General features: G+C 48.4%; 1 protein-coding gene and 2 non-coding genes across 3 annotated transcripts in view; 1 reads left to right on the plus strand and 2 right to left on the minus strand.

Moving 5' to 3' along the window:
* LOC138635706 (cilia- and flagella-associated protein 47-like) overlaps positions 1-26,872 on the plus strand; it is a 37,826-nt gene that overhangs the window by 6,141 nt on the left and 4,813 nt on the right. The window contains exons 15-63 of the mRNA XM_069723319.1: positions 3-219; positions 329-573; positions 693-823; positions 1,297-1,419; positions 1,496-1,627; positions 1,720-1,797; positions 2,915-3,062; positions 3,203-3,267; positions 3,390-3,561; positions 3,648-3,724; positions 3,880-4,069; positions 4,475-4,691; positions 5,165-5,285; positions 5,767-5,867; positions 6,435-6,535; positions 6,620-6,736; positions 7,502-7,721; positions 7,821-7,892; positions 8,431-8,568; positions 8,673-8,754; positions 8,883-8,990; positions 9,801-10,017; positions 10,625-10,722; positions 10,951-11,067; positions 11,637-11,771; positions 12,337-12,449; positions 13,634-13,784; positions 13,855-13,943; positions 14,597-14,683; positions 14,841-14,887; positions 15,510-15,646; positions 15,867-15,969; positions 16,329-16,537; positions 16,617-16,752; positions 16,912-17,039; positions 17,163-17,231; positions 17,756-17,899; positions 18,894-19,067; positions 21,406-21,517; positions 21,650-21,703; positions 21,800-21,897; positions 22,974-23,149; positions 23,377-23,484; positions 23,798-23,909; positions 24,388-24,492; positions 24,736-24,892; positions 24,975-25,037; positions 25,492-25,639; positions 26,544-26,728. Coding sequence (XP_069579420.1) covers positions 3-219; positions 329-573; positions 693-823; positions 1,297-1,419; positions 1,496-1,627; positions 1,720-1,797; positions 2,915-3,062; positions 3,203-3,267; positions 3,390-3,561; positions 3,648-3,724; positions 3,880-4,069; positions 4,475-4,691; positions 5,165-5,285; positions 5,767-5,867; positions 6,435-6,535; positions 6,620-6,736; positions 7,502-7,721; positions 7,821-7,892; positions 8,431-8,568; positions 8,673-8,754; positions 8,883-8,990; positions 9,801-10,017; positions 10,625-10,722; positions 10,951-11,067; positions 11,637-11,771; positions 12,337-12,449; positions 13,634-13,784; positions 13,855-13,943; positions 14,597-14,683; positions 14,841-14,887; positions 15,510-15,646; positions 15,867-15,969; positions 16,329-16,537; positions 16,617-16,752; positions 16,912-17,039; positions 17,163-17,231; positions 17,756-17,899; positions 18,894-19,067; positions 21,406-21,517; positions 21,650-21,703; positions 21,800-21,897; positions 22,974-23,149; positions 23,377-23,484; positions 23,798-23,909; positions 24,388-24,492; positions 24,736-24,892; positions 24,975-25,037; positions 25,492-25,639; positions 26,544-26,728 — 6,327 coding nt within the window. The remainder of the gene's footprint in view (positions 1-2; positions 220-328; positions 574-692; positions 824-1,296; positions 1,420-1,495; positions 1,628-1,719; positions 1,798-2,914; positions 3,063-3,202; positions 3,268-3,389; positions 3,562-3,647; positions 3,725-3,879; positions 4,070-4,474; positions 4,692-5,164; positions 5,286-5,766; positions 5,868-6,434; positions 6,536-6,619; positions 6,737-7,501; positions 7,722-7,820; positions 7,893-8,430; positions 8,569-8,672; positions 8,755-8,882; positions 8,991-9,800; positions 10,018-10,624; positions 10,723-10,950; positions 11,068-11,636; positions 11,772-12,336; positions 12,450-13,633; positions 13,785-13,854; positions 13,944-14,596; positions 14,684-14,840; positions 14,888-15,509; positions 15,647-15,866; positions 15,970-16,328; positions 16,538-16,616; positions 16,753-16,911; positions 17,040-17,162; positions 17,232-17,755; positions 17,900-18,893; positions 19,068-21,405; positions 21,518-21,649; positions 21,704-21,799; positions 21,898-22,973; positions 23,150-23,376; positions 23,485-23,797; positions 23,910-24,387; positions 24,493-24,735; positions 24,893-24,974; positions 25,038-25,491; positions 25,640-26,543; positions 26,729-26,872) is intronic.
* Positions 18,567-18,637, minus strand: trnag-gcc (transfer RNA glycine (anticodon GCC)). Its single transcript has one exon. It is a non-coding gene; the product is annotated as a tRNA-Gly (tRNA).
* trnag-gcc (transfer RNA glycine (anticodon GCC)) lies at positions 19,945-20,015 on the minus strand. Its single transcript has one exon. It is a non-coding gene; the product is annotated as a tRNA-Gly (tRNA).

The raw sequence follows: 26,872 nt of genomic DNA on the forward strand, positions 1-26,872 counted from the left end.
AGGCCCCTCGTTGGTGGACTTCGGCAGCGTGTGCGCCCAGTCGGCGAACGTCCGCAGGCTGGAGCTGACCAATCAGCTGCCGGCGTACGTGTGGGTGCAGCTGGAGGTGGACTGCCCCGAGCTGCAGGGCTCCTCCCCCCTCTCCCACGTCCTGCCACCTCGCTGCCGCGCCACCTTGCCGCTGACGTTCCAGAGCAGCAAGATGGGTCCCTTCTACCGGTCGGTGGGCGGGGGAGGGGGAGGGGGGGGGAGCTGCTCAACTTTTATGATGAGAAAATCACTTCGATATCAATACATATATATATATTCCCCCCCCCCCCCTTTCCAGAGCCGTGTCCTACTCCGTGAACAAGCGGCACCCCGGTCAGATTGTGGTCCAGGCCCGCGTCATCCCGCCGGCCCTGGAGCTGTCCACCACGCGGCTGGTGCTCCGCCCGAACCCGACTCTGCTCGCCGCCTACGGGCTCAGGAGCTCGGTGACCCTCCGGAACCGGCGCAACCACGCCGCCGAGTTCATGTGGCGACCGGTCGTCACGGAGACCGGCATCCTGTTCTCCATTCGACCCGCCACAGGTGCAAAAGCAAAACAAAAGCAAAAAAGCATGGTCAAAGCCCAAAATATCAAGAATAACACGTGTTTCGCGTATTTAATTGGTAGATGCGAGCTGACGTCTCCTCCACTTTGTCTCCAGGTGTGGTGGAGCCCTTCAAAGAGTTGGACTGCGAGGTGGTGTGGCATCCCTCCTTCTCCTCCCCGTCGGAAGGAGACTTCGACCTCTACGTCCACAAAGGCAACACACAACGCCTGCACTGCGTCGCCAAGGTCGCTCCTTAGAAACGGGAAGATGACTTTCCATCTGTTTTCCGCTCCACTTTCACTGCTTGCGGTCTTTTGAGTCGGCTGTTCAAGCGAGCCTCCTTCCAGAATCCGACACGCGCCTGCTTCGCGAGCGTAGGATCGTTCGTATCCAACGCGTCACCGGCGTGGCTGGGCGTTCGCCGTTGCCACGGCAACCCACGCGCAGGTCGCTCGGCGGTGTCCGGAGACGTCGAAATCAGATCTGGTCCGAGAGATTTGAGAGAAAAAAAAAATCGGGACGAAACGAAGCTTTTATTGACTCGTTCATATTTCTTTATTTCCTTTTTGTTGTTTTTGTTCGACAGTCAATGAAACCAGATCCATCAAAGATATGTCAGATATTGATTTGTGCTTCTCGACAGCCGTCTCAGTCGGCCAGAAAAACGAATGTGTTTGAAGTCAGAAACTCTGAATGAGCGTCTCTGTGCTCCTCTCAGGTCGGAGCCACCAGCGTCACGCTGGCAGAAAAACGCCTCCTGTTCGGATCGGTTCCTCTCAACATGCCTTCAGTCAGGACCGCCGTCCTGCACAACGCCGGGCAGAACCACGCCTACTACCGGGTGCGCACACACACACACACACGCACACACGCACGCGACAAAGAACGCCTCTTTACGTGCCCTCGTTTCGCGGCAGGTTCTGGACGTGCGCCCTCTGCCCGGCATGGTGGTGAGTCCGTCCGAGGGCGTGGTGCCGAGCAGAGGCCGGGCGGCGCTCGAGATCCGCTTCGACCCGGACGCCGTCTTCAAATTCGACACCGCAGTCGAGGTGAGAGAGGGAGAGAGGGAGAGGAGGAGGGGGGGGGGATCTTTAATCTCGCGGCGGGACGGTCCCCTTAAGCGCGTGTCCTCGTGTCGCAGGTCGCCCTGAGGAACACGAGGTCCGTCGAGCTCAGGGTGAGCGGATCGGTGGAGCCGCCGGACGTCGACATCAGCGTGGTGAGTGCTCGAACCGATGAAGGAAGCCGTCGCAGAAATGGCCGACGTACAAAACGCCCACAAAATGGCGTTTTCCGGAAGGGGGTTGGGAGAGTGTGGGGGGGGGGGGGACTTTTCAAACGGTGATTTAAGCAGCGGTGTGACGTCACGATGGGAGCGTCCCATTTTTGCCTTCTTGTACCGCTTTTGTTTTTGATAACACTCAAACACTACAGCTGGGATGTCAGAACCGGGAGCATACCGCGTGTTGAATTAATCTGGTTTTGTCTACGTCTAAATATTTAACGTCAGTGTGGTGGACATTGTCAAATTTGCCAAAAGGATCTAGAAGTTGTTAAACGTGTGGTTACATCATAACCTCGGTTCTCTGAGTGAAGAGACTCTCCACCAATATGAAATGATTAATACAGTGTTGAATATATGCCGGAGGACGCCCTCCCCTCCCCCCCCACCCCTCTCTCTAGGTTCGAAATGGACTCCTGGATCTTACCTGTGGTTTTCAACATTTTTAATCCCCCACGGATGTGATAATGACTCGGCTCAGTAGGATCAAATAAATTATAGAAAAAAAAAAAAGTATAAAAGAGACAGTTTAAGGAGAAAGAAAAGACTTTAAACTTTCTTTTAATGTGTGTGTGTGTGTGTGTGTGTGTCTCTGGAAACAGCAGGGGTTTGCGCCTTTTGAAAGAAACGGTGAGTCGGGGAGATTCTGCTTTTCGTACGTTTCTGGTCGTTTCAAACGATTCATTATCTTTTTCTTTTCTTTTCTCTTTTTTTTTTTTTTACTTTATCCGTGCCGGAGTCACTTCTCGACAGGTTATTATTCTTAAGTAGCTTTCAAAAACTTTGCAGATAAGAGTTCCTCTATAAGTTTTCTCCTTTAAATTTATGAGATAAAAAGGATTACGAAGACTGTATTTTTTTTTTTTTTTATGAGTTTTTGACACCGACTTCCCCGTTTAGGGTCTTGATATTCGTGTTGTTGTTGTTGTTTACCGCTGCATGTTAATTGGATGATTAAACGTCACGGCGACGCGACCGCGTACCTGCGAGGTTTCTACGCTTTGAGATTTCTTCTCTCTCTCTCTCTCTTGTCTCCTCCTTTTTTTTTTTCCAGACCTGGTTCCGGTTCCGCGGCGTCCACGTCGGATCTCGCCGAGCGATCCCGTTCGCTCTCGCCAACCGCACGCCGGTGGCGGCGCGGGTGACCTTTGACCTCTCCGAGCACGAAGACTTCTCTCTCCGGCTGCCTCGGCCCTCAGCAGGTACGCACGCGTCCTGCGGAGAGTCGTGCAGAATCAGCCGGATCTTTAGAAATAAAAGATGACAGATTTCGTGTGTGTGTGTGTGTGTGTGTGTGTGTGTGTGTGTGTGTGTGTGTGTGTGTGTGTCACTTTACACACAGAGAGCGTCGTGGAGGTCAAAGGTCGGCAGACGGTGAACTGCTCCCTCGTCTTCTCCCCCACGGAGGTGAGTCCGCCGAACGTCTCCCGGGGGGAAATCGATAAGACGGAACTGGTACAAATTCGGTTCCCGAGTTAAACATTGAGGGAAAATGCCCCCCCCCCCCCCCCCCCCCGTCCCGCCCGCAGGTATGCGGCTACGACTTCGACCTCCCCATGACGCTCAACGGCGTGAAATGGACCTCCGCCGCTCCGTCCTCCTCCACCTCCTCCTGGCTGCCGGCCGACGGCAGGAAGCACGCCATCCAGCTGCTTTCCTGCTCCGTCGCCACGGCGACACAGCCGCGCGTACAGGCCACGGGTAGGTCGACCGTATTCCAAAGTGTCACACGTGAGAACGAGGTTCGCGCGGTCATCCTTTTCTCTTTCTGTTCAAATGTCTTTTAGTGCTGCGCGCCCCGCTGGAAATGTCCCCCCGGAGTCTGCGGTTCCACGTGGAACCGCAGTCCGACACTCTCACCAAGGTATCAGCAAGTGTTTAAAGCAGGGGTCTGAAAATCTCTCGCCTCCCTCCGCTCGTCCCCTTTACTCTCGTTCCTTTTCAGTCTCGTTCCCGACTTTCCGACTCGATTTTTTTTTTTTGTCTCTCTCTCCCCTCATTTTTTTTTGGTCGTTGCAGAAAGTTGAGCTGAAGGCGGCGTGCGAAGCGAGCGCGTGTTGGTGCCACGTCGCCGGGCGGCGCGTGCGCTGGTGGTTCGGCCTCGGCGCGCCGGGGGAGCCGTGCGCGGTCTCGCCGTCGTCGGGCAGCCTGGGGCCCGGCGAGTCCGTCTGCTTGGCGGTCGGCCTCAGGCCCGACGCCCTCGGAGCAGGTGACGTAGGATTTGGAAACGCACAAACGCATCACGGGTGGACACCAGATCACATCAGCGCCATTTACATCACTTGACGCGCCCCCCCCCTCCCTCGGTGGGCGGGGCGAGGTGGAAGCACGTATCACGTGACATCACGCTGCGGTGTGTTTTCATTCTTTTGGGCTCCTCCTTGTACTCACTGAACCGAAGTGACATCCGGGTAACCTCCATTTCACCTCGTCCCACTACTGAATCTCAGATTACTGCCTCCCAAGAGACTGTTTTTATTTTTTTTAGGTGTGCGTTGCTAAAAAGTTTTTTATTTTTAAAAAAAATTTTTTTTTAAACACTTATAAAATGAATAAATGTAAACCGTCGACGCAAATCCCACCCGACAGATTTTGGACCTTCCTTTCCTCCTAGTGTCCGGACGAGTGGCCGAGCTGTCCCTCCCTCTTTACCTGGGAGGTGAGGAGGAGGAGGAGGAAGGGGTACCATGGCCCTACAGAGAGCTGTCAATCACCGTCGCCCTCCAGTCTCCCGCCATCACCGTCCACCCGCCTCAGATCCTTCTCGCCCCGGTGCCGCTGGAGAGCAACGCGGTGACCACGATCACCTTGGTGGCTGTGGGATATCCCAGGTTGGTACACACACACGCACACACACACACACACACACACACACACACACACACACACACACACACACACACACACACACACACACACACACACACACACTTGATCACAGTTGTAGCTCTCGGCTTTTCATTTTTTGTTTGGGTGAGACTCGCGCGTGCCCCGAAAAAATGTACTGTACTGTACGTACTTTTTTTTATTTAAACTTATTTATTGATTTAATCTATTTTTTTGGATGAATTTTATCGTGTATTCTCCACCTCAGAGACGGCGGTCGACAAAACAATCCCAGTCATACCACTTGATTTAAATGTCATTCTAAACGTCCTGTCGTATATTCACCTTCAAAGTTTCGGTGAAAACGACGTTATCTCCTGGTCCAGTTGGGCAAAAAATGATTTCTAAACATGAAAAAAAAAACATTCAAATACAGTCAAGTACGTAAAGTTCTGCCGTCTGCGCGTCTTTCTCGCAGCGGAACGAGGATTTCGGCCGAGGTGGACGAGGTGGAGACGAAGGAGGGGACGAAGATCCAGCCGGTGTCGGTCACGTTCCCCGACGGGAACGCCATCCCGGCCCGGGAGGACCGCGGACAGGTACCCTACCAGACCCTACAAATTTACACAGGAACGTCTGCCCCCACCCCTCCACCCCCCAAAAAAAGAAGACTGTCCTGTTGTCCATTTGTCCTCATATAAAACTATAATTATAATATGTAAATTAGCACACTTACTCCAGAGGTAATCGGTTTCACTCACAAAGTTGATTTAGATTGACAGATTCACTTCCTCCCTATTTCATGTTTTTTAAAAAAAAAATTTTTTTTTTATTGAATATGCAATGTTGTTGTTTTGTTTTACAGTCTTTACTGAACTATTTGTGTTCTTTTTATTTTTTTTTATTTCGGTTGCTACTCCTTCCTGTTCCGCAGCGCTGAAATGAAAGCTCACTGTCAATCTGCTGCAGCTGCAACGCAAGAATGTTTCTCATTTTTGGCGTCAATAAAGTGCCTCCGTGTATCTTATCGATGCCATTTGTTGTTGTTGTTGTTGTTGTTGTTGTGATTCCCACCAATAGGAAGCCGGCGTCGCCTCTCTGCCCTGCAGCGTGTCCTTCCGCTCGTCCGTCCCTCTGTCCGTCTGCACGACCGTCACCTTCGCCGACCACCTGCTCAACAGGTAACCGCTCCAGGTTGAAGTCGTTCTTCTGAAGTGTCCGAGGACATCCCCGGTCTTTGAGGCGCACCGTCGCCACGGTTACGGCCGTTGCACTACTCTCTCGTCTTTCGTGTTCTTGCCGAGGCCGCGACAGCGACGCAACTCGCTTTCTTAGTTGATCAAATAGTAGCTACTGCACACAACTCCACTTCTACAAATATGTTCCTGTTTTGTTTCTTTCAGGGGGGGGTTATAAGTTAATTCTTAAATTTTTTAGTTTTTAATCATTTACTCTTATTTATTGACACATTTATTTTAACACATTTTTGTTTTTAATTTAGCATTTTAAAAACAAGTCATGGAAAAATATATTTGGCCATAATTTCCAAGACCAAATGAACTTCTGCTTTGTACGCCACCGCCGCTCGTCATCTCTTTCTCTTTGTCGTCTGTTTGTTTCCTCCTTTACTTGGTCCCCGCACTTTGATCGTTTTTGCAGTTTTCCTCTTTTTTTTTTCTTTTTTTTTTCCCCTTTCTTTCTTTTTTTAACTTCTCATTTTCAACCGCGCTTTTTCCTCTCTCCTTCAGGTTCAAGGTGAAGCTGTGCGCCGTCGCCGACAACTGCCTGCTGACGGCGTGGCCCTACGTGGCCGCGCACCACCCCGAGCAGCGGATCGTCCTCAGGATGGGTACGCAGCGGAACGGAAGGGGAGGGGGAGGGGGGGGCGCCGAAAAACGTTAACACCTCTGATCGGGCGCTTCGTGTCTTTTAGGGGCCACGGCTGTCGAGGCGATCCTCCAGCGCTATCACACGCCGAGTCCCGCCTCTTTCCGGACTTCGTCGTCGTTGTCTTCGTTCGATCACAACAGCTCGACTAACAAGAACTCGGGTCAGAAAATGTATTCCCTCCTTCTTTTTTTTTCTTTTTTTCATGATTTGTTCTGATTTTTTTGTTGTTGTTGTTGTTGTTGCACATATTTTTTTTTAATCCTTTTCCAAGTCGTATCTTGCATTTTCTTTTTTCTTTACTTAATTTGTTCCTATTTTTACAACCGTATTGGGTTCCATTAACAATTCAACTAAATAAAATTTAGAAAAAAACATAAATATGAGTACTTGGACAAGAGCAAAGTATTCCCTCCTTTTTTGGGGGGGGGATGTTTTGCTCTGATCCGTTTTGTGTTTTCTTTTTTTCTAAGTCGTATCTTTGCTCTTGTCCAGGTACTCATATTTATGTGTTTTTTTCATTTTATTTAGTTGAATTGTTAATAAAAACCCAATACGGTTGTAAAAATAGGAACAAATTAAGTAAAAAGAAAATGAAATGTATTCCCTCTTTTGTTTCTCAATGTTTTGTGTTTTTTTTGTTTCGTTTATTACACATATTTTTCGTAACCCTTTGCGAAGTCGTATCTTTGCTCTCGTCCGAGTACTAATATTTAAAACGGGAGAGAATTCACGTTTTCTTTCAAATTTCGTCGAGTTGAATTGTTAATAGAAACCCAATACGGTCGTAAAAATAGGATACTTTTTTTTTAAATTTTTTTTTAATTTGGACTGTACAAGTTGCTGAAATTGAAATAAAAATGAAAGAAAGAAAAAAAAAAATCACATGAAATGTCTTTGTTTGAGTGTATCTCTACATCCGCTTCAGATTTCTCTCCGGACAGCGACAGCGCGAGCCGACGGACCTGCGGCGACGCCTCGCCCGACGGCGAAGCCCCGTCCGTTCTCGGCCTCCCGGAATTCCCCGCCGCCGACACGGAGGAGGGCCTCTTTCACCAGAACGTGTTGCTGGCCGCCGAGCGCTGGTTCAGCCTCTTCGGCTGGTCGGGCGGACCGCATCCCGTCACCGTGCCGCACACGCTCAGGAGGTAGAAGTCCAAAAAAAAAAAGAAGTAGCTCGAGAGGCTCTTTTACTTTGAAAGGGGGACTTCCTGTTGTTTTAATGAGTCCCTCCTCTCTCCGCTCAGGGTCGTGTCCAAAATCGAAACGGACGCTTCCAGCGGATGCACTTCTCGCGTCACTCAAAATAAAGATTCAAGGTGGGTATGCGTGAAGTCTTATCATCACTCGGCCTTTCAGCGGATGGATAATAATATTGTTGTCGTTTTTTTTTTTTCTTCTTCTTCACCTTAAGAAGTGAACAAAAACGGTCGCACAGGAACGACGCAAATAAATAGCAGCTGCTGAACGTAACGTCTCTTTCTGCGGTGGGTGGGAGGTTCGTTGTTTTTTTTGTTTTGTGTTTTAGTTCATTTAAAGACTTTACAAGTAAAACAGTAGATAAAACTTGAACTGAAGCTTTGGAGGGGATTTCATTTCATGTTTCTGGATGCAAATAAATAGCAGTTACCGAACGTAACCGCAGTCCTACGAGTACGTTTTTATTTCGTTTCTATCGGCGGTGGATGGGAGTTTTGTTTTTGTGTTTTTTTGGGGGTTAATTTAAAGACTTTACAAGTAAAACAGAAGACGATACTCAGAACCGGAGCTCCGGAGGGATTTCATTTCATCTTCGTGAACGCCGCTGCGCGTTGTTTCCTTCTTTTCTTTTCTTTTCTTGATTTTTTTTGGTCGCAGGTCCGTCTCGGACATGCTCCGTCACCTGACCGGCGGGCAGATTCCCGGCATTCCTCGCTGCCAGACCTTTTCCGGCGACGTGGGCCGGCGCGTCGATCAGCTGCTGCGACAGCACGGCGCCATCCTGGCTTTCCTCAGGTGAGGTCAAACGACGCCGTCAACGCAGCTCCAAGAAAAACGCTCACTCGCTTGTTTTATGTTCTTCGGTGACATTTTGTAAAATAAATAAATGATGTTTCCAGGGTGCAGGGAGCCTGTCTTTGCCACATCCGACCAGAGTACCTGCTCGACGCGCCGGAGTTCAAACACTGGTGCTCCCTGCAGGTACAGATCCACATTTCTGAAACCGCCGAGTTAAACACGCGCCGTCCTTTAAACTTCGTCTTCACAGCGTCGCAACTGAAGACTGTAAATGCCCCGGTAGGATGTGATGTCATCGCTACATTCTCCAGGTTTCCTCGCAGGTAAAGGACGCCGAGCGCGGCCCGGACCTCGGCGGCGTCGACTACGAGTCTCTGAGCAAGCGATGCTGGACCGACGTGCTGCTGCAAACATACAAGGTGAAACTCTTGCGGTTTTATTTCTTTAAACGGATTTAGTACCGATTTTTTTTTTTATGAAAGAAACAAAACCCCCTCGTAGAACCGCGGTTACGTCCGGTGACTACTATTTATCCGCCCGGTTCCCGCGTTTCATTTCAATCGTCCCGTTTCTCCGCTCCGTCCGCGTGGCTTGTGTTTCGGGAAGGGGGCGGAGCCTCACGGGCGAATGTCGAGGGAAGCTACGAACGGGCCGCGGTCGACGGACCCCGTGCCCCGATCAGACTCGGCAACGGGCGCCACAAACACAAACGCAGCAGAGAAAACAAAACTGGTCAAAATCATCATCTCCGGCCCCGAAAAATGTACTTCGAATGTCATCAAAATAAACGAACGTCGGGTTGTCCTCGACGACGGATAACGCAGAGTGTCTCGTCTTCAGGAATCCCTCGGCGCAGATTAAAAGTACGTGTCCCGTTTATGACTTTTAACGCCGGAAAAAAAAAAAAAAAAAAAAACAATCATAAAACGTCAATCATAAAAAAAACGTTGTTGTGAAAATGATTAGAATCCAGCTGCAATTTCTCCGTCAATCCTTTGAAGCTTTTAAGCCTTCCTCTCCTGCTCGTCTCCCTCCGAGCTCCGAGTACTTGTCAGAAATAATTGACCCTCATGGATGAAGGTTGAACGGAAAAAAAACCCCCAAAAAAACACTTAACGGCTTAACGGGAGTCTCGAGATTTTTGATTTTGTGTGTGTGTGTGTGTGTGTTCGGTTGTAGAAAAGTGCTGAAAAAAAACCCAATCTCGAATGTGAAATATTCCCGCGCAGGTGCTGGTGTTGCGCCGCGTGGCGGAGCGCGGCCCGGGCGCCGTGTCGAACCCCGAGGACGCGGGCGGGGCCCCCCCCGTCGGGACCCCCACCGTCGGGTCGCAGCCCCTGGCCAGCAACGTCTACTCGTCCTGGGAGCTCCGGCTGCTCTCGTGGCTCAACCGGCACTACGAGGCCATGAGGACCACCGTGTGGGGTGAAGGCAGCAGCTCGGGAAGTGTGTGTTTCATTACTTTATCGTTGTTATTATTTAAGCCAGTGTGAAATACATTTTTTTTTTAAATGACAGGAAACGGACAACGTAATAGAAAAGGAGGGAAACGATAACCGGGCAGCCGCTCAGGGATTCAACTAAGATCCTAAACATATTATTATAATTAACAAATAAAACTAACCATTAACCAGCTGATCGTTTTGGATGCGTTCATTTAATCAATCTGGGTAAGAGCGGCTCGTCCATATATGGTCACTTCCTGCTCCCGACTGGAAACAACCAATGGGTGACGTCGCTGCGGGTTGCTGCTCGGATTTAACATTTTGCACATTTCCCTACGTTTTTAAATCCAAATACACTTCGTGAAATCATTTTTACAACATAACACCGGCAACATCATTTTAATATCATACCTAAAGGTGGGAAAAAAAATAAAAAAAAAAAAAATCCATATTCGAATAGTAGTTTGTTTAACCTCTGAAGTCGATTGGTACGTGCGGTAGGTGTATTCAAAGAACCACAATCGAATTGTTCAGAGCGAATTAATTTTGAATACGTATTACAGATTCGTTGGTTGCTAAGCGATTCCTGCACGCTGATGATTTTACAGGTGGAGTCCCGTCAGCGCGCTGGATCGTGAACTTTGACCTGGACCTGACAGACGGACTGGTGCTCGCTGCTCTGCTGTCTGCCTACTGCCCTTTTCTGGTTAGTGTGTGTGCGTGTGCGTGTGTGTGCGTGCGTGCGTGACGGCTGTTGTTACCTCTCAAGTGGCACTTTTGATTGAAAGGGGAGCGTTTGTGTCCGAAGCTGTGAGAGAGCTCGCAGACGTTTTGCCAATCACGAAAAAAAAAAAACATCCGTCAAACCTACGAGCTTATGAATATCGGCGTTTTTTTTGTTTGTTTGTTTGTTTGTTTGTTGTTTGTTTTTTAGATCCCAAGCCACTTCCGCAGGATGTACGCCGCCGTCAGCAGCCTGGAGCAGATCCTCCACAACAACATCATCGTGGCCGCGGCGCTCAACGTGCTCCACCTCAACGTTGACATGCAGGTAAAACCTTAAAGATCACCAGCTCCTTACAGTAAGTCGAATAAGATCTGAGTTGCCGTGGTAACGCCCCGACCGAGCCCGATCCCGATCCCGGTCGGGTTAGCCTATAGCCACTGCAAAGGAGTATTTACAACATGTATGATAATAATTAAGAATACACTTTATTTGTAATGGCACCTGTCATACAAGAAATGCGGAATGAGAATTACATTGCGTCACATATATCTGGATATCACAGAGGGAAATACATTCAAATACAAATCAGTAAAGCGCCGGGAAAACTGCACGCGCAGCAAATATGAGCCTTTAAACGAGCCACCTTCACAACTGACCTCAAAACTGCATATAAAAGAGCTATAATAGAAATATTAATATTTGAAATAGAAAAAAGTGAACGCGTGAACCTTTTCAGCACGACTGGAGATGTTTAGAGTATTGAGAAGGTCATGTCAGAAGTGTGTGTGTGTCCCTCTGTATCTGACTGTGTGTGTGTGTGTGTGTGTGTGTGTGTGTGTGTGTGTGTGTGTGTGTGTGTGTGTGTGTGTGTGTGTGTGTGTGTGTGTATTCAGCCCACAGACCTGTCGGATCCCAACCCGGTGCAGATGTTAACCCAGTGCGTGCACCTGTACGAGAGGCTGCCTCACTACCTGCCCACGCACACCGTCACACTGTCTGGAAGCCTGCACGGCACGTTCAGCAAGCAGGTAACACACACACACACACACACACACACACACACACACACACACACGCACACACACGCACACACAGGCGCGTTGCCGACTTTCGCTCGTAGAAGACGTTAATGAGCTTCAGGGAGACTCGAAAAACGGACTCGGATAATAACCTTGACAGATAACAACGCCGCTACACATAAATAGGATTACACACACACACACACACACACACACACACACACACACACACACACACACACACACACACACACACACACACACACACACACACACACACACACACACACACACACACACGTTGATGGGATTAGACGCATCCGCTAACAGGATTAGAGACAATATGCACACACACACACGGGTGACGAGCCACTTTGTCATGTTAAGCCACGTTACAACACCGAAACACAACGTGTGTCATATTTAAGCAAGATTGGATTGCATTATTTCCTGACAGCTGTATTTGTCTGTGTGTGTGTGTGTGTGTGTGTGTGTGTGTGTGTGTGTGTGTGTGTGTGTGTGTGTGTGTGTGTGTGTGTGTGTGTGTGTGTGTGTGTGTGTGTGTGATTGACAGGTGTGCCTGAGGAGCCCATCCTCCGCAGCCATCACGTACCAGGGTTTAGTTTTAGGAGAGGACGCCCATCTCTTCTCCCTTCCCGGTGGTTCTACGGTCACCGTCCCTCCGAAGTGTGTTTTTTTGTTTTATTATTTCTTTTTCTTTTTTTTTATCGTCGTCTGCGCGACTTCATACTTCCTTTTTATTCCACTTTATTTACTCCACAGCTTCTACTTCTGCTCTTAAGATTCAGACCCGCCTATAAAATGTAGTGTCGTTGGAGATTAATACGCTACTCTGCGCCACCTAAACAAATTACTTGTAATTTATAATAATAAATGATGTTTCCATGTTAAGGCATCAATAATAATGATGCAAGAATATCAGTTGGAAGTCATTTTTTCGCCAATACTATTGAATATTTTTTATATTTTTTTATAGTGTTGTTCTTAATTTTACTCGCTGCAAAGGAGTATTTACACACATAATAATAATAATAATAATACAATAAATTAAATAATATAAAATAATAAAATGCATAAAATTAAAGACAAATAGACAAAATAAATATATCATTTATTATATATATATATAAATGCCTGAAAGTGCAACGCCACCAAGGGCCAGCAGGGTTTCCCGTGGATCCATCTGAAAATAACCCCATAATTAATTTGATATTAGGGCCACAAAGAGAGACATTTTTTATGGGGGTGAGGGGGCCGAGGGCTGGTCTTGTTTGATTGACAGGCCTTAGATGTTAAATGCCATCCGGTTCAACACCGGACACTGTGGTATGTTTTTTTTAAGGATAAAAAAATAAAAAAATAAAAACATTATGCGTGCCTTTGCAGTCCGCAGCCACAATTAATACTTTTCAGAATCTAATGAATAAGTGCTGCCGTTGCATCTCTGACTTCCAAAATAGCTTGTTTTCGAGCAGACCTGCCCCCCCCCCCCTCCCAAAAAAAAATAACGAGGAGTGGGAAAGAAAACCTTCATCTTCCTTCAGCTTTGCAGTCCAAATTGAGTTTTGCCTGGAGACGGTACCGTAGCTCATTAAAATGAACCAGTTTTGCTCTCAAGCGAGGGGCTCTGTAAAAATAGCCCCCCCCCCCCTCTCCCCGCATCCCAATTTTTTCAATCCCCCGGCTTTTTTGTTTTGTTTTCCCGGCGTCTTTAAAGGGACGTCGCGCGGGAAACTCCGCCGACTCGTCGTCGCCGTGACCCCGATGATGAACGATTTACGCGACAGAAGACGGTTCTCCCCCCGGTTGCTTCGTTTTGTATTTATTCATCCCCCCCCCGCCCCCCGCAGGTCGAGCGCCGAGTTGAGCGTCCGGTTCCGCTGCGCCTTCCTGCGGCCCGCGGAGGCCGTCCTCCTGCTCGTCTCCGCCTCGGCGTCGGGCCCCCGCTGCTCCGCCCTCGCCGTGGCCCTGAAGGCCCACGTCAGCCGCGTCGCGCCCACGGTGAGGATCGTTTTCCATTTCGAGCCTCGCGCACGGAATTGTGGGTAACCGTCCGCTTCCCTCTCCTCAGGACACCGTCGAGGTGGAGACTCCGTGCTACCAGCTCCGGGCCGTCCAGGTGCCTCTCGTCAACACGTTCGGCAAAGAAGCTACGTTCAGGTAGGTTGGTGGAAATAACCCCCCCTCACCCTCCCCCCTAAAAGGGGGGGCAGGGGGAGTGTGTGTGTGTGTGTGAATAAATCATAAGAAATAACAAACAGGTGGAACGTAATATTCCCGGTAATATGAAGGCTTTCTAGAGGAAAGACACAGAGGCAGGATGTTATTGGTTTTTTTGTATTACTGTGTGTTACTGTGTGTGTGTGTGTGTGTGTGTGTGTGTGTGTGTGTGTGTGTGTGTGTGTGTGTGTGTGTGTGTGTGTGTGTGTGTGTTATTCATGTTGTGGGGACATAAATCTGTTGTCACGGCGACATCCTCATGGGGGACATGCGACGTGAATCATAAATTAGAATACAAAAAGACTCGGTGTGAGGTTAGGTTTAAATTAAAGTTCAAATTAGATTGCAGTTAGGTTGAGTTTAAAGTTCAGATTAAAGTTAGTTTTAGGTTAAGGTTTCGATTTATATTAAGGTTTCGATTAAAGTTCGGGTGAGAGTGAGTCTCCAGGAAACGAAAGTCAGTCGATGCACTGTCCTCTGAAGCAATGGAGACACAACTGTGTGTGTGTGTGTGTGTGTGTGTGTGTGTGTGTGTGTGTGTGTGTGTGTGTGTGTGTGTGTGTGTGTGTGTGTGTGTGTGTGTGTGTGTTTAGGGTGGTGCTGGTGGAGTCTACGTTCAACCCGCTGGACCCGGAAACGAAAAAAGACGGCCTGGTTCGACGTTCCCTATCCAAAGCCAAGTAACACACACACACACACACACACACACACGCACACACACACAAACAACAGTTTAAGAAACATCTGGGCAAATCTTCACTGCTCTTAAAATCTACAAGCTCGGTCCTCTTTGTCTTTCTTTAATTTTTTAATTTATTTATTTATGTATTTTTACAGCGTCAAGACGACGACCTCAGACGAGATCAGCAGGGAGGAGATCGAAGGTGATTAGTGACGGGTTCTATTTGTAACTTTTTAATTGATCGTTTAGCATTATTTATTTATTTACTCAACTCGGCTGTTCTTAACAGCACTGAACATCACGTATTCAAATGAAAACGTGATCATTGATTGACACATTTTTTTTTTTGGAGGGGGGCTTATTTGGAGCCGGTTATTTAGAAAAAGAGAAAGAGGATGGGTAGAGACCCGTCGTACGTAATTAATATCATTCAAAACCTCTTTCAAAGCGTACTTCTTGAGCGTTCCTGCGTTTTTCTTGTCTGAGTGCAACGCCACCGAGGGCCACTAGGGGTCTCCCTGGCTCCATCTGACAATAATCCCATAATTAATAAGCTATTAGGGCCACAGAGAAAGCCAGTTTTTGGGGGCGGGTCTCGTCTGATTGACAGGCCTTAGATATCATATCTAAGTATTCCCTGCTGTGCTGAAAAAGTTGCAAAAAAAAAAAAAAAAAAAGTATCTCTTTCTCCTTTTTTTAATTTAATAAGAAAAGTCAAACCTTTTCTCAGACACCTGGGACGTCCTCTCAGACCCGCCGAAGTCACTCTCCAGAGTTCTGATGACTTTATTTGAACTTTTTTTTCCGTCTCGCGTGTCCCCCAGACGGGGAAGGCGGCGACTTCCTGAGCGCGACGAGGACCGTTCGCCTGAAACCGGGCCGAGCCGACGTCCTGAGCGTCCGCTACCTGCCCTTCTGCCCGGGCACCAAGTACTGCTTGGTGCTGCTCGTATGCCCGCAGGTAGGGGAACGCCCAAAAGCTGAAAGGAGCGCTGCGATTGGCTGCCGAGGGGCGGCAAAAACTCACTTTCCACCCGTCGCCGTCTCTCGGCTCCGTGGAGGAAGTGGGCGGGGCCACGGGACGTAAAAAGGATTTTCAGGTTACGGTTCTGATTCTGTGTGTGTGTGTGTGTGTGTGTGTGTGTGTGTGTGTGTGTGTGTGTGTGTGTGTGTGTGTGTAGGTGGGCGACATGGTGTACCTGGTGAAGGCCACGGCGAAGTTGCCGCTTCCTTCCCCTCTCCTCGTGAGACCCAGTTCCAACGTCTCCGTCCCCAAGAGCTCCGGTAGGAAACGGGCGTCGGAGCAAATAATGACATCCAGAATTAGGATTATCGAAAATTCACTTCGCGTTTGGAGTGCGAATTTAACTTTTCAAAAGTGCCACGGGACACAAAAGGACCATAAATAATCCGATTTAATGGACTTATAACAAGCGAAAACAACATTATATTCCATATTGTTTCAAATTGAATCCCAGTTGTCCCAGTCTAGTGACGAGCGGCTGTTAACGCCGATTTCTCCCAAGTGTCCGGTCGACCAATCGGATCTCTGGATTCCGAACGACCGGTGTGATATGAAACGGCCACTCGAATGATACTGATTGCCCCCCCCCCCCCCCCCCCCCCCCCCCCTCCACCGGTAGGCGCGTGCGTGGCCGTGCTGCGCCTGCGCTGCGAGGTCGGGAAGGCGTGCGAGGGCGCGCTGGGAGTTCCCCGCGTCAACGCGGCGTGGGAGCGCGCTCTGGCCGCCCGGGGGCGGCACGGCATGGGCGCCGAGGAGCGCCGGAGGCGGAAGCTGACGGGCACTTTGCACAGCAGCGTCGTGAGGGCCGCCGCCGCGCGGAAACTCACGGTACGCGCACGCAGAGCATTCTCGCATATACAGTAGGAAAGTTGTTTCCTGCATTTAAAAAAAAAAATTTTTTTAACAGCTGCCGAGAGGCGTCTCCCCGAGTGAAGAGGTGGAATACGCCGTGGAGGTTTCCTCGCCCCAACAATTCACTCTGCCCGGCACCGTTACGATACCCGTGAGGGAAGACGGCGGCGCGGTGTGGGGGGATCCTGCTGGTGAGCACGCACGCACACGCACGCGCACACGTCCGACAGGTGAATTCCTGCACGAACTGACGCTACTGGATTTGTTCTGAGCTCGTATTCAATGAAGATCGGTCAAATCACCCCCCCCCCCCTCCCTCCCTCCTCCCACCTTCCCTCTCTGTTCAATAGATGGCGACTGCGTGGACGTCCCGTTCCAGTTCCAGGCCGACTCAGCGGGCCACTTCGCATGCCAGGTGGTGCTGAGGTCCTGGTGCGATACCAGAGTCTTCCTGCTGGAGGCGCTGGTCTACTCACAGGTAGATAAAAGCTCATTTAACTCCCCACCCCCCCACCCCCCACGCACCCACCCCACGAACGCTGGTTTTACTAGTTTGCTTCAAGGGTGACCATCTAAAACCGCCATTATGACATTGTGCCAGCAGGGAGGATCCTTCCACTTGGACTTCACCTCGCCTGCTCGCCGCCCGGTCACGCAACACCTGCCGCTGGTGAGAGACGGGAGGGGGGGGGGGGGGGGGTATTTGTTGTTCATTTGAATTGTGAAAAGAAACGAGTGTAATTCACTTGTTCGCACCGATCCCACATATGTGGCGTGCGAGGACAAATGTGTTCGTGTAAAAAAAAAAAGAAGAAAAAAGACTAAGAAATCGTTGCTAATTAATAAGCTAATGATCTTGTTGTGCGGGAAACTGAATTTCCTCGCGATTATTGACTGGAGATCAATACCCAGTAGAAAGCTCATACTTTCACCACAGGAGGAGGAGGATCTGATTAGATCTCGGGGGGGGGGGGGGGGGGCCTTTCTGCATACATTTGCAAAATTAATGAGCTTAAATGGATTTTTAAAAACAATTTTGTATAACTTTTATGGGAATTCTTGATGACAAACTATCGGTGTGCGTTTCGTTGAGGAGATCGTGCCACAAGGCAATCCAAGTACACCTTCTGTTGGGCCAAATGTTGCGTCAATTGTGGGTTCTTAAAAGTCCCAAGTGCTGCTCGTCTCCCCCAGTACAACGAGACTCACCTGGCCTGGAAAATGCGAGCCGACATCTGCGCTGAAGGATTCAGCGGGCCGGAGGTCCTGAACGTGCCGTCGGGAACCAGAGTCGACTACCCGCTCACCTTTCACCCGGCCGCTCAGTGCGTCGTCACGGTAATGCTTTTTTCGTCCTTCTCACGAAGCCTTCTCCGTCCCGTGCACTCTCGAGCTCGAGCACGAGCACTTATCTCGATGCCTTCCGAACAGATGATGTCTTAAGCGATCTCGCAAAGTTTGAAAAACAGTATCCAAACAAAAGGATACTAATTAGTCTTACACACTGTATTCTAATTAGTTGTTTTAAAAATAAAATTAATAATAATAATGGGATTTTTTTTTTTTTTTAGTATCTGTAGTATGACATTTTTGATGATATATTAGTGTGAATTTTTTTTACATTTTGGACGACACTAGTGACATTTTTTCAGCTTCATTAAACAGATTTTCACCATCATGAATTTATACATGATTTATATATATATATATATATATAAAAATATGAATAAGAAAAAAGTTTGAAGATAATTGAACAAAACTATTTATGACGTGATTGGTAACATTTATTCATTTAAACGAATCACCTTAGTTATATCTTCAATGTATTTATTGCCATATATGTTTTTGTGTTAATTTCAGTATTTATGTACTCTATTATGCATTCATTAGTTGTTGTTGTTTTTTTTTTAGCATGTTTTGCTCTTAATGCAATATAATAACCTGCTCCTGTCGGCAGTCAAAAAGCATAAAGAAGAGGGTGGGGGAAAAAAAAAAAAGAACGACTTGCATTGGCCGGGAATCGAACCCGGGCCTCCCGCGTGGCAGGCGAGAATTCTACCACTGAACCACCAATGCATTTATGAAGGCATCGCTGGAGGGGCGTGGCTTTCAACGAGACACAATCCCGGCCGCCCGTGGTGTCGGTGTATGCGGTGGTTCTTCACATATGTCTGTATTTCCGATCCTCTCGTCGTTAGCTTCACGATTAGCCTCGTTCGCGCGTCGGTTTGAGAACTGCAGCTGAGGAGCCCGCTTGCAGTTCCCCCCCCTCCCCTCCGTGAGCTCACGTCACGCCTGTTGTGCTTTGTGGCATTGATCCCTTCCCCCACAGGGCAAGCTGTCCTTACGTAACGAGAGCGACGGGACGGAGCATGTGTTTACCCTCAGAGGAGTGGGAGAGCACCCCCTGCCTGTCGACCATGTGGTACTGCACTGCCCTGTCGGGAGGACCACGCACACTCAGCTGGACGTCCCGAACTACAGCCAGGACAAGCACACTCTCACGGTATGAGCGCGCACACAATGAAAAGAGTAGGTGTCAGGTCGACCTTTGACCTCCGAAGTCCAACGTGTTCCTCTTCGGTGTCAAGTTGTCAACTTGTGCCAAATTTGAAGAAATATGGCCGAGAAAGGGCCAATAGGAGGCTAAAGGAAATATGTAGGTAAGGCTGGAGGGCCATAGAAGGTCAAAGAAGCTCCAGAAAGCTAGAAGGCCATTTAAAGTCAGGAGCCAGCAGGAGGACCGGTCCGCTGCAGGCCAGAGGAGAGATGGCTGCTGATGGCTTCCAGCACATTTCAAAAGAACCGTTTCAAAGTACTGAACGAACCAAGGATTTAGAGGTGGAATAATTATCAGCGCTACTCAGGCCACTCCTTCTAAAAAAAACCGGGCGCTGCTCCTTCAGCAGCCACGCAGAGAGTGTAATCCTTCTCACGTTCAATACGTTTTACCCCTCGTACATTTGTCCCCGAGCGCAAAGTCTTCCGAGCCGGAGGTAAGTCCTGCGCACCTTCCAGCCTGTTTCCTCTTGATCCGTTTCGTATCGTTTTCTTTCTGTCCGGCTTCTTCAGGCTCCAAATATTCTCCTCCGCCTCGCCTCCGACGGTCCTCCAGCCGTGAACTTGAAATAGCTTCTCGCATGCTCTCATCTCTCCAGCCCTCGAAAAATCTTCTCGCCTTTACTGCATCTCCCCCCCCCTCACCTCCTGGCCTTCTCTCCTTTGACGGCCCTCCGGCCTTTCTCAGAGGGTTAAATCTCTCTAACCGCCTCGGACCTGGCTTCTTTCTTTCCACCAAGTGGTTGAAATCGCGCCTGCCGCGCTCAGGCCCGTGTTCGGTTCCGGGCCAATGCGAAACACTTTTTTTGGGAAAAAGAACGACTTGCATTGGCCGGGAATCGAACCCGGGCCTCCCGCGTGGCAGGCGAGAATTCTACCACTGAACCACCAATGCATTTATGAAGGCATCGCTGGAGGGGCGTGGCTTTCAACGAGACACAATCCCGGCCGCCCGTGGTGTCGGTGCATGCGGTGGTTCTTTACATATGTCTGTATTTCCGATCCTCTCGTCGTTAGCTTCACGATTAGCCTCGTTCGCGCGTCGGTTTGAGAACTGCAGCTGAGAGCCTGCTTGCCGGTTGTTTCCTCCGTGAGCTCACGTCTGGCTGAGCACCGGTTTGTGTGTTTTGACGCTCTGGAATTTATCCTTACCCCCCCCCCCACAGGGCAAGCATAATGACCGCGACGGGACGGAGCATGTGTTCACCCTCAGAGAGGAGTGGGAGAGCACCCCCTGCCTGTAGACCATGTGGTACTGCACTGCCCTGTTGTCCCGAATTACAACCAGGACAAACACACTCTCACAGTGGAAGCGCACACACAAATAACCCGCCTCACCAACTGCTCCTCGCCGACAAGGTTTATGCCAGCGGACATCCACTCATGCATGGCACACAGAAAATGCGCTGCCCTCGATTTTCTTGGAGGAGGAGGTTCTTTGAAACTGATTGATGTCACTAAATGGATGGTAAGAGTCCATGGAGATGAACATAAAAGCAAATAACTCATGAAGTTACATTTGTGTCAGGTCACAGAAACCTTGACCTTTGACCGCAGACTTCCAACCAGCTCATCTTTGTTGTCAAGTGGACATTTGTGCCAAATATGACGAAATTCCCTCCAGACATTCCTAAGATATTGGGTTCAACATGAATGGGACAGATGTGAGGTCACAGTGACCTTGAAAAGTCAAATTAGTTCCTCATGATGACCTAATGAACAATTGTGCCAAATTTGAGAAGATTCTCTCACGGGGTTCCTGAGATATCCCGTTCACACAAAAGGGACCAACGTGAGGTCACAGTGACGGAGCTTCAACCACCACTAGTTGGCCGTTGAAGGTCAGAAGGAGATGTAGAAAAGGTCAGAAGACCGTCAAAGGCTAGAGGGCCGTTGAAGGTCAAAAGACGTATGAAAGAAGGCTAAAAGGTCGATGAAGGTCAAAAGACGTATGAGAGAAGGCCAGAAGGTCGATGAAGGTCAAGGGGAGACGTAGAAAAGGTTAGAAGATCGTCGAAGGTCAAAGAGATATTGAAGGTTATGGAATAATTATCAGGTGCTAAAGAGGAAGCTTTCAACTTTTAAAACATTGAAACTTGAGAACAGAACCACGAGAGGAAGCACACGGGGCCGTCTTATGAACAGGGTTACGTCCGGAGAGGAGGAGCAGCCATTTTTTAATTTTTTTTTAAATTATTATATTGACAGCAGCTTCATTGTCGCATTAAAGACGAGCTGTCATCCCATTGGTTAATCTGCCCGGTGTTTGTGTTGTGCGCTCGCAGGTGGCGACAGACCTATCCGTTGCGAGTGGCACGTCTTCCCTGGAGATTCAACCCGGTCGCAGCGCTCCGTACGCTCTGTCCGTGTCGCCATGGAAACGAGGGAAACAGACGGGTGATCTTTTTTTTTTCTTCCTGTTTTTGTTTTATCATGTTCATAAATTTGTGGCGGCTCAAAAATGTCACTTAAATAACGTCCACAGTTGAAATGAATAATAACTTAACCCTTCCTTTCTTTTCTTCCAAGGCTGCGTGTCATTCACGGAAACTGACGAGGCGCAGGAGGCGGCCCAAGGCGAGGGTAACGTCCCCGCTCACAAACTATTTCGGGCTCAGAGGCATTCGCAAAGATCGACTCGATGTTTGATGCACGCGTTTCCTTCGTATGCGTGTTTAGGAAACGTACCCGGGCGCTACGAAGTTCATTTCTCCCTCGAGCTCATCTGCGAGCCGGCAGCTCCCGTCGAGGTCATAAACGCACAGTGTGCCGCTCGGGTAAGTTCGTACTAAGCTCACTCAGCATTTAAAAAAAAAAATTAAAAAAAAAAAAATTAATCAATTTTGCTTACTCAGCCATTTTTAAAAATTGTAAAAAAAATAAATAAATTTGTAAAAAAAATTGTGTGCAAAAAACCCAAAGATTACCTCATTTGCACGGTGCCAACAAATAGGACCTGGTGTTGGACTGCATATAGTTACTTTTATTATTCCTACTTTTTTTTTTTTTATTTTTTTTTAATTGGACGACAAAAAAAAGCCTCTTTTTTTTTTTTCTTCTGCTGATCTTGGAGTATCGGTTGAACCGAAGGCAGTTTTGAAGCTGGAGTGTATTTCAAAATTAATTAGGCTGTAAAGTATTGACTCGGCCAGCGGCATCTGCTCTGAGAAAATGTTATCGTCCCATCTAATGTATAAATAATACAAATAGTAACACATTTATATCTATAGCGCTTTTCAAAAACAAGTTACATACAAGTTATATATATACATATCACGTATAAATTCATGATGAAAAAAAAAAAAAGGTGAAAAAAAATCTCACTATACTGTTGTCCAAAATGTAAAAAAAAAATTTACACTGTAATATATCATCCAAAATGTCATACTGTAGATAAAAAAAATAATAATTCAAAAAAATAAAATAAAATATTATACTTGGATGCTGTTTTTCAAATTGATAGGTTGGGGGGAAAAAAAGTGTTTTGCGTTGGCCCGGAATCGAACACGGGTCTGGGCGCGGCAGCCACGATTTCTACCACTGGGGAGGAAGAAAGAAGCCAAGTCCGAGTTACAAGTTTACATTTAAAACACAATATGCAACAGTATAAATAATAATAATAATAATAATAATAATAATAATAATAACAACAGTATAAATAAATATAATGATAAAATACAACTGAAATAAAACAGTCAATCAATACAATAAAATGCAGCCAACAGAAGGCAAGTCTGAAATAGTTTGTTTTTAAGAGTGACTTAGAAGAAGGTCGTTGCGTAACTGGATAATAAAAGACGATCAGAATACCAAGAGGAAAATGGTTTTTTGGGGTTTTTTTTTGCGCTCCCAGAGGTCGGTTGCCATAGAGATCCCCGTCAATAACCCGCGAGGAGAGCCGCTGACGCTGGACGTCCAGCTAGAGGGAGGCGATCTGAGCGGAGCCGGGCGGTTTTCGGTTCCCCCCCGAGGGACCCTCGCCTACGAAGCCACGTTCTCTCCCGTCCGGGTCGGGAAAACCACGGGCAGGTGAGACTCGTGAAGTGAAACGATTTTTTTTTTTTTTTTTTTTTTTCAAATTCAAGCAAACTCAGCGATATTAGCGGGAGCCTGCACATTTTTTTTTTTTAAAACTGTGCGTCATGGCATTAAAATGATCTAATTAAATGTTTATTATCAAAGCAAGTGATTACACGTTATTATTCAAATCCTGGAGGGACTGATTATGAATCCGTTTTTTTGCTGTTTTCTGCTAGCGTGATATTCCAGTCTGACCCGGTCGGGGAGTTTTGGTATCAGCTGGAGCTTTATGCCCTCCCTCCTCCGGTCGACACGCTACCGCAGGCCTGCTGTCAGCTGGGCCAGTAGGTGCACACACACACACACACACACACACACACACACACACACACACACACACACACACACACACACACACACACACACACACACACACACACACACACACACACGGAAAGAATACACACACCTCTGTGTCTACGAGGACGTTTTTGATATTTGGATGTGATGGTGATTTTGAAACTCTTTTATTTGTGTGACGATTTTATTGTGTAATTTGTAATAACAATGTGTGTGTGTGTGTGTGTGTGTGTGTGTGTGTGTGTGTGTGTGTGTGTGTGTGTGTGTGTGTGTGTGTGTGTTGCACTCTTGTTTCAGATGGACACGCCTGACCGTCCCTCTGGTCAACTCAACAGCTGAGCCTCTGGAAGTGACCGTAACCAATAGTAACCCCAGAAACTACACACTGGAGATGGACTCGGAGAGCCCTGTTAGTGCACACACACACACACACACACACACACACACACACACACACACACACACACACACACACACACACACACACACACACACACACACACACACACACACCTATGTGCCTCAGTAGTACTTTTATCAGATCACTTCTATTGTTTCCGAATGAATACATCATCTGGATGTTCTTTGCAGTTCCCTGCAGATTTGACTGTATTTGCTTTAAAGCCATGAATATTGCGATATCACTAACGTCCAGTTGACCAATCAGATCTCAGGGGCGGAGCTACTTGTCAAAATGTGGATAAAAGCTCTAGCAGTGTGATTTAAGGATTTGAATTTGAGCGTTATTATCCTCCCTTACTGTCCCCATGAAAAGTGACTCCACGTGTGTGTGTGTGTGTGTGTGTGTGTGTGTGTGTGTGTGTGTGTGTGTGTGTGTGTGTGTGTGTGTGTGTGTGTGTGTGTGTGTGTGTGTGTGTGTGTCCCAGCTCATTGTGGAGCCCCGTTCCTCCTCCCAGCTCGGCGTCCGCTTCCGTCCTTCCGCCATCGGAGAGGGGAACCACAAGGCAACGATCACTTTCACGTGCCCTCAGGTGTGTATACACACACACACACACACACACACGCACACACACACACACACACACACACACACACACACTATACACACAGACACACACACACACTGTTTACACCACACAAACACACGAAGTAGTTCATGCAAAGTGCAATTCTCTCTCACATCATCTCTCTTTTCTTTTTTACTTCCTCTTCTCTCGCCTCCCTGCAACCCATGTGTCAAATCTGCCCCCCCCCCGCCCCCGTCGCCCTCTCAGCGCCGGGGATGGTGCGTGCGGCTGAGTGGGCGTGGCCTGATGCCAGAGACCCAGGAGCCCCTGAGAGTGTCGTGCGCGGTCGGCTCCGAGGCCTCCGTCGCCGTCGCCTTCACCAACCCCACCGAGCTGGCGGCCGCGCTCAGCGTCACGCTCGCAGGTCGGTTCGCCCCGTCCGTTTTCCCGCTAAACGCGCGCGTGCCCGTGTTTGACGCGTGTGTTGTGTTTCTTCACGTTGCCAGACGAGGACCCGGGCGGAGCCGCCGGCGAGGAGGTGTTTTCCGTCCCGCTGGGTCGCACTGAAGGTTTGTTAAGTGACGTTGACACTTTTACCCGCATATTCCCACTGAATTCCCAGAAATACGATTATTTTTTTTTTCCACCCTGGTTAATTTGGTGACCCGTTACCGTGGCGACAGCGAGTGTAATTAAAACACTGCAGGTGAGACGGTGTAATCCCCCTTTGTCAGAAAATCCATAGAAAAGTAACATCCTGTGGTTCATGTGGTTTTTCAGGAACTTTTAAATGGGACGTTTCTCGAGCAGATGGGAGAAATCGTCCCGAGTTTTTCTTTCTTAGTTTACTCCAAATCGACCTTGAGATGAGGTTGTTGTTTTTGTCCACACTCGCGATGCATGTTAATGACCTGCGGTGTCCAGAGTGAGTTTTTGTGTTTCCCTCTAATGGGCCGACGGCTTTTAAAATAAAAAAAATAAAAAAAGGTTGATGACTGTTTGTCCTCGCTCTCTTGTCTGCAGGGATACAGATCGGTGGAAGGGCAACTCTCCACGTGCCCGTGGTGTTTGCGCCGAAGTCCGCCGGGCTGCGACGGGCCCGGCTCCGCATCGCCCTGGAGCCCCGCGGCGTCCCGGGCGACGACGGTCACTCCGGTCCGGACGGCGTGAGGTGTGTTGTTGTCTGCGTTGCTTTTGAGTTTTCTAGACGTTGTTTTGTTATTCCCACATCCACGTCGGGCGTCCCTGCAAAGCAACGATAAGCCATTCACGTGGACTGCACATAAAAGTGGACGGAGCTGTAAGCTGCGATACCGCCGAGGGCCACTAGAGGTCGCCTCCCAAAAAAGCCTCCGTAGACTCCCGTTGAACTTCTCTCCTAAAATTCTCAGTCGGTACAATGTCTCCAGCAGTTATCTCGCTGTTGTCGGCTAAAGTCGCTCCTTCTTATTCGTTTTCTGGCCAAAATAATCCGTCATTAACTCGAAAACAAGCTTCAAAAAGTTGTGTTTTGGGGGAGTGGGGCGTGTCTGTTTGATTGACAGGCCGGTGGTGCAGTCAGGTTACGGCTATCGGTGGACGGGGACGTAGTATCTTTCCAATCAGATTGAGTCACTGGCTCGCCCAAATATGGTCACGTCCTGCTCCAAACCTGTCGGGACTGGGAAGAGCTTGGTATTGATTTGATTTGATTTCCGATTTGATTCGATATTGATTCGTAGGGGATATTTCAGTCGCAGCGCCAGCTTTGCTCGGATATGAAACAGAATCTCCAAAAAACTGATTCTGTAAATTGTACAAAGAACTTAGATTAAAAATATTAGTTTGCATTAAGAATAGACCCCCGAAGCGGTTCCATTAATGCACCCTTTATTATTTGGAGGCCGAATGTATCTTTCCGAAATCTGGAAAGTGTAATAAAGTATTTGATTGAATTGCGAGTAAAAGGCAAAGATTCGGGGTTAAAATAATGTTGGAGTATCTTTAGCTCTGTGAAAAGCCATTTTACTCAAAAAAGGCACGTCGCTCACGCAGCAGGATCCAGAAGAGTAAACGCCCTCCTGCCGATATTCCAGGTCAGAGACGGAGCCGGCGACCATCTGCTGGGTTTACCCGCTCCGTGGGAATCCCCTGGAGGCTCCCGCCGAGGACCGTCCGCTCGGCGTTTTGCAGTGCGAAGCCGGCTGCCGGCTGGAGAAGGAGCTGGACGTCTTGCTCGCCGGATACGCGCCGGGAAACGAAGACCGGAGAGGACGGGAAGGTGATTTCTTTTTTTTTTCAGAGGCGGAAAGAAACAACGACAATTATTATTGTTTATTCAGATTCTTAAAAACATGTCGTGCCGCGTCGATGATGAGGTTTTGCACCGGGGACCCAGCGGGCGATTGATTCGTTTCTGATTAAT

Source organism: Brachyistius frenatus, unplaced genomic scaffold (genome assembly GCF_029030835.1).
Source record: "Brachyistius frenatus isolate BFR_SWC_R1_liver_20210118 unplaced genomic scaffold, ASM2903083v1 Contig_323, whole genome shotgun sequence".
Taxonomy (NCBI): Eukaryota; Metazoa; Chordata; class Actinopteri; family Embiotocidae; genus Brachyistius; species Brachyistius frenatus.